The sequence below is a fragment of the Rhinoraja longicauda genome, chromosome 4 (assembly GCF_053455715.1).
Source record: "Rhinoraja longicauda isolate Sanriku21f chromosome 4, sRhiLon1.1, whole genome shotgun sequence".
NCBI lineage: Eukaryota > Metazoa > Chordata > Chondrichthyes > Rajiformes > Arhynchobatidae > Rhinoraja > Rhinoraja longicauda.
This window is the reverse complement of record NC_135956.1, coordinates 91639790-91649999: the sequence shown is the minus strand read 5'-3', so window position 1 is coordinate 91649999 and position 10210 is coordinate 91639790. Positions and strand designations below refer to the sequence as shown.

General features: G+C 63.1%; 1 protein-coding gene across 1 annotated transcript; it reads right to left on the bottom strand.

Moving 5' to 3' along the window:
* Nucleotides 1-620: 620 nt before the first annotated feature.
* LOC144593042 (uncharacterized) lies at nucleotides 621-9797 on the bottom strand. The gene is made up of 6 exons (XM_078398455.1): nucleotides 8817-9797; nucleotides 8259-8708; nucleotides 7206-8165; nucleotides 6329-6998; nucleotides 1990-6211; nucleotides 621-1608 (listed from the first exon to the last, which is right to left on the bottom strand). The coding sequence occupies exons 1-6, from the start codon at nucleotides 9795-9797 to the stop codon at nucleotides 621-623; spliced, it is 8271 nt and encodes a 2756-aa protein (XP_078254581.1).
* Nucleotides 9798-10210: the final 413 nt, after the last annotated feature.

Sequence of the window (10210 nt, the reverse complement as noted above, 5' to 3'; positions counted from 1 at the left end):
CAGAAACTCTCCTGTCTCTGTGTGTGGGTGGTTGTGTGGAATAACTCAGTGGGTCAGGCAGCATCTGTGGAGAACATGGATAGGTGACGTTTCACAGAGTGCTGGAGTAACTCAGTGGGTCAGGCAGCATCTCTGGAGAACATGGATAGGTGACGTTTCGGGTCAGGCCTTGTTCAGACACATCACAGCAGCCTACCACCACACACTCTGTCATATAGTGATAGTGTGGAAACAGGTCCTTCGGCCCAACTTGCCCACACCGACCAGCATGCCCCATCTACACTAGTCCCACTTGTCTGCGCTTGGTCCATATCCCTCCAAACCTGTCCCATCCATGTACCTGTCCAACTGTTTCATAAACGTTGGCATAGTCCCAGCCTCAACTACCTCCTCTGGCAGCTCGTTCCACTCACCGACCACCCTCTGTGTGAAAAAGTTACCCTTTGAGTTGCCATGAAATCTTTCCCCCTTCACCGTAAACATGTGTCCTCTAGTTCTTGATGCCCCCGATCTTATCCCTCTAATTCTCAGTCCCTGTACACTACGAACATTGAACCAGTGGGTGACGGATGGTGGGCATGGGCTCGTTGGGCCGAAGGGCCTGTTTCCGTGCGGCGTGTCTAAACTAGACTGTATCTGGGCGAGGGGTGGACAACTTCGTAGGTGGACGAGGTGGTGGATTCGCACTGTTTGGTGACGATGGTGGAGGTTTTTGAAGTGATGGTCTTGTTGCCGAAGTGGTCGGTTTCCTCGTACCTCTCCGTGGTGGTCTTGGTGCCGACCACCTCCCCTCCGCCGGGCCCGGTGGTGAACTGCACCACACTCTTGCTCCTGTGGGGGGCCGGGCTCTGGGCGTTGCCTGGGGGTCGACCAGGCGCCGGTGTGGTGGTCTGGTCGCCCGCTGTTCCGAGGGGCCGTGCGGTCGCCTGGCTGACCCGGCCCTGCACCGCCTCCTCTAGTCCGCCACGCTCCGACCATCCACCGCGCCCCCGCCCGTGGCACGGGGTCAAGCCGTCTACGCTCGCCACCTTGGCTGGACGCGGCGGGGCATCTCGCCCTGGAGGCACGGCCGAGGGGATGTCCACCTCCAGCGGCATGCCGGGCCAAGGACCGACCACCGCCGCCCCCGCCACCGGCTTCCGAACGGCCGACTCGATGGAGATGAAGGATGGAGACGACGGCGACAGGACACGGGTGGAAGCGGACGGGACGGTCAGGGAAGGCCCAGGATGCTGCCGCTTCAAGGTGGACAACCCCTCCTGATCTCCCAGCCGCTCGCTGGAGGCCGGGCTGGTCTCGCCCTGGTCTGGGCCACACCTGCTGGAGGTCAGGCTGGTCTCTCCCTGGTCTGGGCCACACCTGCTGGAGGTCAGGCTGGTCTTCTGGATGTGTCCGGGGAGGGAGTTTGCAGCAGTTCCCAGCGACTCTCCAAAGAGGCCGGAGAGACCTGCGATATCCGAGTCTGACTTCAGGCTGGAGACCGAGTAGAGAGCCTTCTTAATGGACTCTTCAATGTACTGCAGCTTCGCCAAGGTCTGCTTCTTCAGGTACATGATCTCTGCACTCACTCGCTCCAGGTCCTCGAACACCATCTCCACTGAAGACACGCTCTCCACTGAAGACACACTGTCCACTGAAGACACGCTCTCCACTGAAGACAAGGTTTCCACTGAAGACTTCTCCACTGAAGACAAGTTGTCCACTGAAGACTTCTTCGCTGAAGCCAACTTCTCCACTGAAGCCAAGCTCTCCATTGAAGACAAGCTCTCCACTGAAGACAAGTTTTCCACTGAAGACTTCTTCACTGAAGACAAGTTTTCCACTGAAGACACGTTTTCCACCGAAGACAAGTTTTCCACTGAAGACTTCTCCACTGAAGACAGGTTTTCCACTGAAGACACGCTCTCCATTGAAGCCAAGCTCTTCATTGAAGCCAAGCTCTCCATTGAAGCCAAGCTCTTCACTGAAGCCAAGCTCTCCATTGAAGACAAGCCCTCCCCTTGATCGGTGGCCACTCGGGCATGGGTCAGCACCACCTCTCCTTGGCTGCGAGATGGTTGTAGTTGGTGGACCGCCTTGATCTTGGGCACCACCCAGTCGGGCAGGGTCTCGAACAAGCTCTTCAGAGCCATCACGTCGACGCTGGAGGTCTGGTCCTGGAACTCGCTGACCCGGGTGAGGATCTGGCGCAGTTCCTCTCGCCTCCTCATCTGCTGGAAGATCTCGGTGGCCGCGCCGACGTTGCCCCGCATGATGTCCTCCTTGTGGGCGGACAGACGTCTCCTGCGGTCGTCCTCGCTCTCGCTGCCCTGCCGTTGCCGCCGCCGCCGGGGGTCTCCTCCACGCAAGACCACCCCCTGCAAAAGCTGCCGCCCTCCGCCCACGGCTGCCTGGTGATCACCCGCGACGGCCACTCGGCCGGCGACTCCCTGCTGTGTTGGGTCGGGGTTGTGTTGAGGGTGTGTTGGGTCGGGGTTGTGTTGGTGTGTTGGGTCGGGGTTGTGTTGGGGGTGTGTTGGGTCTGGGTTGTGTTGGAGGTGTGTTGGGTCTGGGTTGTGTTGGTGTGTTGGGTCGGGCTTGTGTTGGAGGTGTGTTCGGTCTGGCTTGTGTTGGAGGTGTGTTGGGTCTAGCTTGTGTTGGTGTGTTGGGTCTGGCTTGTGTTGGTGTGTTGGGTCGGGGTTGTGTTGGTGTGTTGGGTCTGGGTTGTGTTGGTGTGTTGGGTCGGGGTTGTGTTGGTGTGTTGGGTCTGGCTTGTGTTGGTGTGTTGGGTCTGGGTTGTGTTGGTGTGTTGGGTCTGGGTTGTGTTGGTGTGTTGGGTAGGGCTTGTGTTGAGGGTGTGTTGGGTCTGGGTTGTGTTGGTGTGTTGGGTCTGGGTTGTGTTGGGGGTGTGTTGGGTCTGGGTTGTGTTGGTGTGTTGGGTCGGGGTTGTGTTGAGGGTGTGTTGGGTTGTGTTGGTGTGTTGGGTCTGGGTTGTGTTGGGGGTGTGTTGGGTCTGGGTTGTGTTGGTGTGTTGGGTCTGGGTTGTGTTGAGGGTGTGTTGGGTCTGGGTTGTGTTGAGGGTGTGTTGGGTTGTGTTGGTGTGTTGGGTCGGGGTTGTGTTGGTGTGTTGGGTCTAGCTTGTGTTGAGGGTGTGTTGGGTCTAGCTTGTGTTGAGGGTGTGTTGGGTCTAGCTTGTGTTGAGGGTGTGTTGGGTCTAGCTTGTGTTGGGTGGGCAGGAGCAGGAGCAGGGGCTGTATCTGAGGAGGTGGTCTCCACTCCTGACCCATGCCAGTCCCCACCGCGCTCTCTCCAGGATGAGACTGCATGTCCTCCGCTACGTTGAGTTTGTTGGGCGCGCCTTGCCCATGTCTAGTATTGGGGCCATTGGTGTGAAGGTTTGCCCGGGGCTTTGCTGCCCCCGGTCGCGGGTTTGGTGATACTGTGCCCGGTGTGGCCACGGTCTCCTCTCCAGTTGACGTGTTGTGTCCTCGCTGCCCTTCTCCGTCTTTGCCCTGCAAGGACGTCCTCGTTGCTTTGGAGCGAGTGGCCGTGGAAGAACCAGTTGCTCCTTCTCCCGGCTGTTGGCCCCGGCTCGGGAGGCGCGGGTCCGGACGACCTTGGAGACCGGTCACCTCCTCTGGCCGGGGGGGCCCGGCGGGTTTGGCCGTGAGGAAGCCCCGGCAGGAGGTGGGAGGAGGGGGGAGGTTGGTGTTGGAGGCCTGGGTGCTCGGTGGGGCGGCCCGCAGGTGCTGGGGCTTTGGTGGCAAGGCGGGCTTGGCTCCCACTTTGGCTGGGAGTGGCCGCGGCGTTGGTGCTGGTGGGGAGCGGCCGGGCATGGGCCCCGGGGGGTGGGGGTGGTGGTGGTCAGGCTTGGGTTGGGCGGCTGCGGGTGTCTGATCCGGCCTCCCCTCCGCGTCCAGCCGCCTCCCGGCTTCCTCTCGCCTGGACCTGGTCACTGGAAGTGAAGATGGAGACTGAACGTCAGACCCTGGACCGTAACCCGGCCCCCGAACCGTCCCAACTGCGCTCTTCGTCCGCTCCCGACAGGGCGACCGGCCCGCCGCCGCCGCCGCGTAGATCATGGCGGCCTTAAAGTCCCCCTGGGACACGTTCATGTGAGCCTTGCCCAGGGCCTGTAGGGCCAGCTGGAGGCTGCCAGGCGTCGCCTCTTCCCCGGGCGGCCATTCCTCAGCCGCCTCGCTGGAGGTGACCTCCGCGCCTCTGGTCAGCCTTGTGTCCCGCTCTCTGCGCTCGCACATCTCCACCTCCACCTTCTCAATCTCCACCTTCTCCTCCATCTTCACCTTCCCCATCTCCACCTTCTCCTCCATCTTCACCTTCTCCTCCACCTTCCCCATCTCCACCTTCTCCTCCATCTTCACTTTCCCCATCTCCACCTTCTCCTCCATCTTCACCTTCTCCTCCACCTTCCCCATCTCCACCTTCTCCTCCATCTTCACCTTCTCCTCCACCTTCCCCATCTCCACCTTCCCCATCTCCACCTTCCCCATCTCCACCTTCCCCATCTCCACCTTCCCCATCTCCTCCACCTTCCCCATCTCCTCCACCTTCACCTTCTCCACCTTCCCCATCTCCACCTTCTCCTCCTCCACCATGTCCACCTCCACCTGTAAGCCAGTGGCAGGGCGGTGAGCTGCTGCCCACCCCGACGTTGGCCAAGCCCCGCTCTGCCCACCCACACGGCCGCGTTGGCCGGAGCGCATGTCAACGCTCGGCGGCGGTGGTCGCTGCGCTCGCTGCGAGACACTGACCTGTCGCTGCCTCTGTGCGGCGGTCGCTGGGGGGGATGAGGAGGGGGTGGTCGTGGTGGTCTGGTCGCCGTGTGTGGAGACGTGGACCCCTCTGGCCCGGTCCCGGCACCGCCGGCCGCGCTGACCGCTTGGCTCTGACTCTCTGTGCGCCTCTGGCCGGGAGCGGCCGCACTGGACTGACCGCTGCTGTACGACCCACGACTCCGCCGCCACCTCCTGCACCTCCAGCCCGACCCCATCCTCAGTGGTGGAGGTCGCCGGACAACGAGGGGTCACTGCGTCCTTGCCCTCTCCAGCCGCCTCCTGACCGCACGCCGTCTCCAGCCTCTGTGGCGTCCACGGAACCTGGCCTCGCCGTCTCTCTGTCTCCATCATCTGCCCCTCCATCTCCACCTGGCCTCGCCGTCTCTCTGTCTCCATCATTTGTGGCTTCCTCGGAACATCTCCACCTGCTTCCATCTCTCCCACCTCCACCTGGCCTCTCAGCCTCGCCGTCTCCATCTCTCCCTCCATCTCCACCTGGCCTCTCAGCCTCGACGTCTCCATCTCCACCTGCATCTGGCCTCCCAGCCTCGACGTCTCCATCTCCACCTGCATCTGGCCTCCCAGCCTCGACGTCTCCATCTCCACCTGCACCTGGCCTCCCAGCCTCGCCGTCTCCATCTCCACCTGCACCTGGCCTCCCAGCCTCGACGTCTCCATCTCCATCTCCATCTGGCCTCCCAGCCTCGACGTCTCCAGCCTCTGCGGCTTCCACGGCGCTTGGCCTCGCTGCCCCACCGTCTCCATCATCCATGGCTTCCACGGAACATCTCCACCTGCCTCCACCTCTCCCACCTCCACCCCCTGCCCCGGGGGTATGCAGGCAGGCGTGGCTCCAGCGCCCAGACGGCCGTCTCTCTGGGGACATCCCTGCCCTCGTTGCCCTTCGGCCATGAAGTATCTCTTGGCCCCTTGGACATCTCCCGGCACCACATCATCGACGGTCCTTTCCACCTGACTCCTGCCCGCCGCCAGGTTCCTGATGGCGCCTTCCACATCTCCCCGGACCATCTCCTGTTGGTGGGGTGGGGCTGGGAGATCATGGCCGCCATCCCCCTCCCCCTCCCCTTCCTCCTCCTCCTCCTCCCTTGTCTTCAGATGCCCCAGAGTCCCGGCCTCGATGCATGTGGTGACCAATTGCACTCTCCCCCGCTCGCTCTCCTCGGGTCTCACCGTCCATGTCGGCTGTTGCCGGGCCGAGGCAAGGAGGCTACTGATCGTGGTCTTGACGTCGCCTTTGATCGTCTCTCCTCGCTCACCCTCCTCGTCCTGGGCTCGGTTGACCAGGGAGTAGATGGTGATCTGGACAATTCCTTGCTCGCTTTCCTGGATCAATATCCCCTGCTTGACTTCCCTGTCTTCCGTTAGGAAGCTGTAGACCTCGTGGTTGGTGTCTTCTCCGCCACGTTTCTCATTGGCGTTGGTGTGGATGTTGGTGTTGGTATTCGTGTTGATGTTGGTGTTGGAGGTGACGTTGGTATCTTCTCCGCCACGTTTCTCTTTGTCGTTGGTGTAGATGTCGGTGTTGGAGTTGTTGTTGACCTGGGTCTGGGGGAACAGCTGAATCTTGCTTGTGTAGACCCTCCCACCGCTGTCTTCGTTGACCACGATGCCTTCGTGGTGAAGAGATCCCTTCCTTTGTAGTAACTGTGTGAGGATTCTCTGCAGACTGCCGCCAATGACCTGTTGCTTCAGGACGTGGGGTGGGCCGGGGTTAAGCAGTTGGAACTTGGCCATCTCCAGGACCCCCGCCCGGTTGGATTCCACGAGCAGCCCCCTTGACCGGACGGCCCGGCAGTTGATGAGCGTCTCCAGGCTTGAGCGGACGCTCGGCCCGGCGGTCTCCACCCCTCCCTGGGGACTCTGGTCCATCACCAGCGTGTCCAGAGGGGTGGTTTCGAATAGCCAGGTGGTGGACTTCACGTCTGCCCCCTTGGTCTCCATGTCATCGGGGTCCCTCAGGCGGCCCAAGGGCTGGGACTCGAACAGCCAACTACACCTCCTGGCGTCGCCCACGTCCACGTCCTCCCGGCGGACGGTGGCGGGACCCTCGTCCCCTCCCTCGCCCCCTCCCTCGCCCCCTCCTCCGCCCCCTCCGCCGCCCCCCGCCAGCGCGTCCATGGGCAGGTTCTCGAACAGCCAGGTGGACCTCCGTACGTGGCCACACTGGACATCACGGACGCTGACCGTCCTCACGTACCTCCGCTCCGCCCGCTGCCCGATGCCCCCCATCTCCGCCACCCTTGCCCCTTGCTCCTGCCCATCCACCACCACCCTTGCCCCTTGCTCCTGCCCATCCACCACCACCCTTGCCCCCTGTTCCTGCTCCTCCACCACCACCCTTGCCCCTTGCCCCTGGTCCTCCTTCACCACCCTTGCCCCTTGTCCCTGCCCCTCCACCACCAGCGTTGCCCCCTGTTCCTGCCCCTCCACCACCACCCTTGCCCCTTCCTCCTGCCCCACCACCGCCTGGTCTTCCCCTCGCAGTGAATCCAGCGGCTGGGTCTCGAACCTCCAGCGCACGGCCTTGACATCTCCGGCCCGCACGTCCTCCTGGGTCACGGCTCTGAGGACGAACACCTCATCCAAGGGCCTGATGGCGTCGAGCGGTTTGGTTTCAAAGAGCCACGTGGTGCCGCTGACATCGCCACGCTCCACCTCCTCCTTCTGGGCCGCGGTCACCTGGTGGTAGCGGCCTTGCTGGTCCCGCAGGGCGTAGAGGGGCTGCCCGTGGAGGATGCTGGCACCCCTGGCCTCTCCTCCCCCCTCCTGGCCCGGGCCTGGCCCGCTCTCCCCCGCTCTCTCCTGGATCTGATCCAGCGGGCGCGTCTCAAACACGAAGCGCTTGGCCGCCACGTGGCCCCGGGACCCGGCGCGGGGCGAGGAAACCTCCTGGATAGGGCCAAGAGGGTGGTCTTCAAACAGCCAGGTGGCCTTGTGCGCACAGCCTGTCCTGTGTCTCGCCTGCCTCTTGTCCTCCACCTCCCCGATCTCACTCAGGGACCGGCAGCGGCAAATCTCCTTCACTCTGGACGCGCGGCCCGTCCGCATGTCCACGACGCTGGCGCATCTCAGCCCGGCTCCCCCGCCGCTGCCCGCCGGCTCCGTGTCCAGCAGGAGCCTGGTGGTCTTCACGCCCACCCCGCCTGCCGTCCCCGGCTTCTGGGCCCCGACTCTGAGCCGCCTCTCCCCGCTCAGCGTGGTGCTGTCCGGGCCTTGAGTGTCGAAGAGCCAGGTGTACGTGGTGACATCGCCCGCGGCCTTGGCTTCACCTCCCTGCTGGTCTCTCACCTCCTGGCACACGGCGTCCCCCGGCCGCGTCTCAAACAGCCACCGCCACGTGTCCAGGTGGCCATGGGGCATCGGCACCGTCTGAGATGTCGTGTGGACATCCTCGCCCTCATCCTTGGCCTGAGCATTGGCATTGGCCTGGGCATTGGCCTGGGCATTGGCCTGGGCATTGGCCTGGGCCTCGCCCTCTTCCTTGGCCTGGGCCTTGGCATTGGCCTGGGCCTGGGTGGTGTCGAGTGGCTGGGTTTCCAACATCCACCTGGTGGCCTCGCCGGCCCCCACCTCCTCTTTGGTGATGCCCTTCACCAGCTCCACCGCCAGCGGCCGCCCTTGCCCCGCCAGGCCGAGGGGCCGCGTCTCCAACACCCACCGGTGGTGCCCGGCGTCATCCCCGACCACCAGCTCCCGGCTGACGGTGGTCAGTCGGTGGCAGCGGCCCGCACCATCCACGATGGCGAGGAGGGGGGCGGTCTGGAAGACAGGGACGACCCCCGCCTCCATCGCCCCCTCCCCCGCCTCCGAGCCGTCGTCCCACTGCTTGATGCTGTCGAGGGGGAGGGTTTCGAAGAGGCGTTTGTAGGCCTGGACATCCCCTTTGTGTATCTCCTGGTCCTTGCTGGAGCTGTGGTCCTTGTTGATGTTCTGTCCATCGCTGATGTTCTGGCCATTGATGTTCTGTCCATTGTTGATGCTCTGTCCATGGCTGATGTTCTGGCCATCACTGATGTTGATGTTCTGGCCATCGCTGGTGCTCTCCAGAGAGACCCCCTGGAACACGCGGGCCTTGGCCCTCACGTCGCCTCTCTCCTCCTCCCCCCTCGCCACCCCCCTGGGCTGCCCGACCTCACGGCCGTCGTTCATCATGTCCATGGACCGGGTCTCGAAGAGCCAGAGGGTGGAGCCCACCTTGCCCTCCGCCACTGGCTCTGCGGCCGCCCGCTGGCTGGGACCCCCCTCTCTGGGGGTGTCCAGTGGCCACGTTTCGAAGAGCCAGCGCTTGTTGCTGACCTCTCCGGCCGCCACCACCGCCTCCACCTCCGCCTCCACCTCGGGCAGTGCCTGGTTGATGGAGTCCAGCGCCTGGGTCTCGAACAGCCAGCGTTTGTGGTCCACCCCGCCACCCTCTTGCACGGTGCCCACCAGGGACATACCCCGCACCATCTTCACGCCAACGTCGCCCTTCCTCTCCTCTTCCCCTTCCCCTTCCCCGGCCGGGCAAAGCCCAGCGCACCCCCAGTCCTGGGGCTTGGGCTTCCAGTTGCCCCTGCTGACCATGGCCTCCTCGTCTTCCTCCTGCCTCTTGGCCGCGATGGTGTCCAGCGGCCAGTTGTCAAAGATCCAGCGCATGGACTGTACCTCGCTCTGCGGGAGGTCCTCGCTGTCCGAGCCGGGGCCGGGGGTGGGGACGGGCAGGGAGGCGGCCGACAACTCGGCTTCCAGCACCTCCTCCCAGTCGCAGTCCCCCGCCCCCGCCGCCCCCGCCAGGGTCCTCCTCAGCTCGGGGTGCATGTGCTTGTACAGCCTCTTCAGCTCGTTGATCTGCCGCTGCTGGTGCAGCTTGGCGAAGGCCTGCTGTGGTGGCGGTGGTGGCGGTGGTACCACCTTCTCCGCCTCCTCCCTCCTGCCCCCCGCGGGGGTCCCGGCCCACACATCCAGCACATCAGGGGGTGGGGGTGGGGGCGGCAAAGACTCATCCCCCAAACTCTGGCTCATGGCCGGCTGCCTCCCGTCCAAACTCAGCGCCATCTGCACAAGAACACAGGCACACCTTTAGGTTCAGCTTCCATGAGGTCATCAGTGATAGGAGCAGAATTAGGCCATTTGGCCCATCGAGTCTACTCCGCCATTCAATCATGGCTGGTCCATCTTAAGTCAAAACGTCATAGGTGATAGGATCAGGAATAGGCCATTCGGCCCATCGAGCCTACTCCGCCATTCAAGCATGGCTGGTCCATCTTAAGTCAAAACGTCATAGGTGATAGGAGCAGGATTAGGCCATTCGGGCCATCGAGTCTACTCCGCCATTCAATCATGGCTGATCTACAGAACATCAGCAATGGCCATAGTCAAAACGTCATAGGTGGCTCGAAGGGCAGAATGGCCTACTCCTGCACCTATTGTCTATT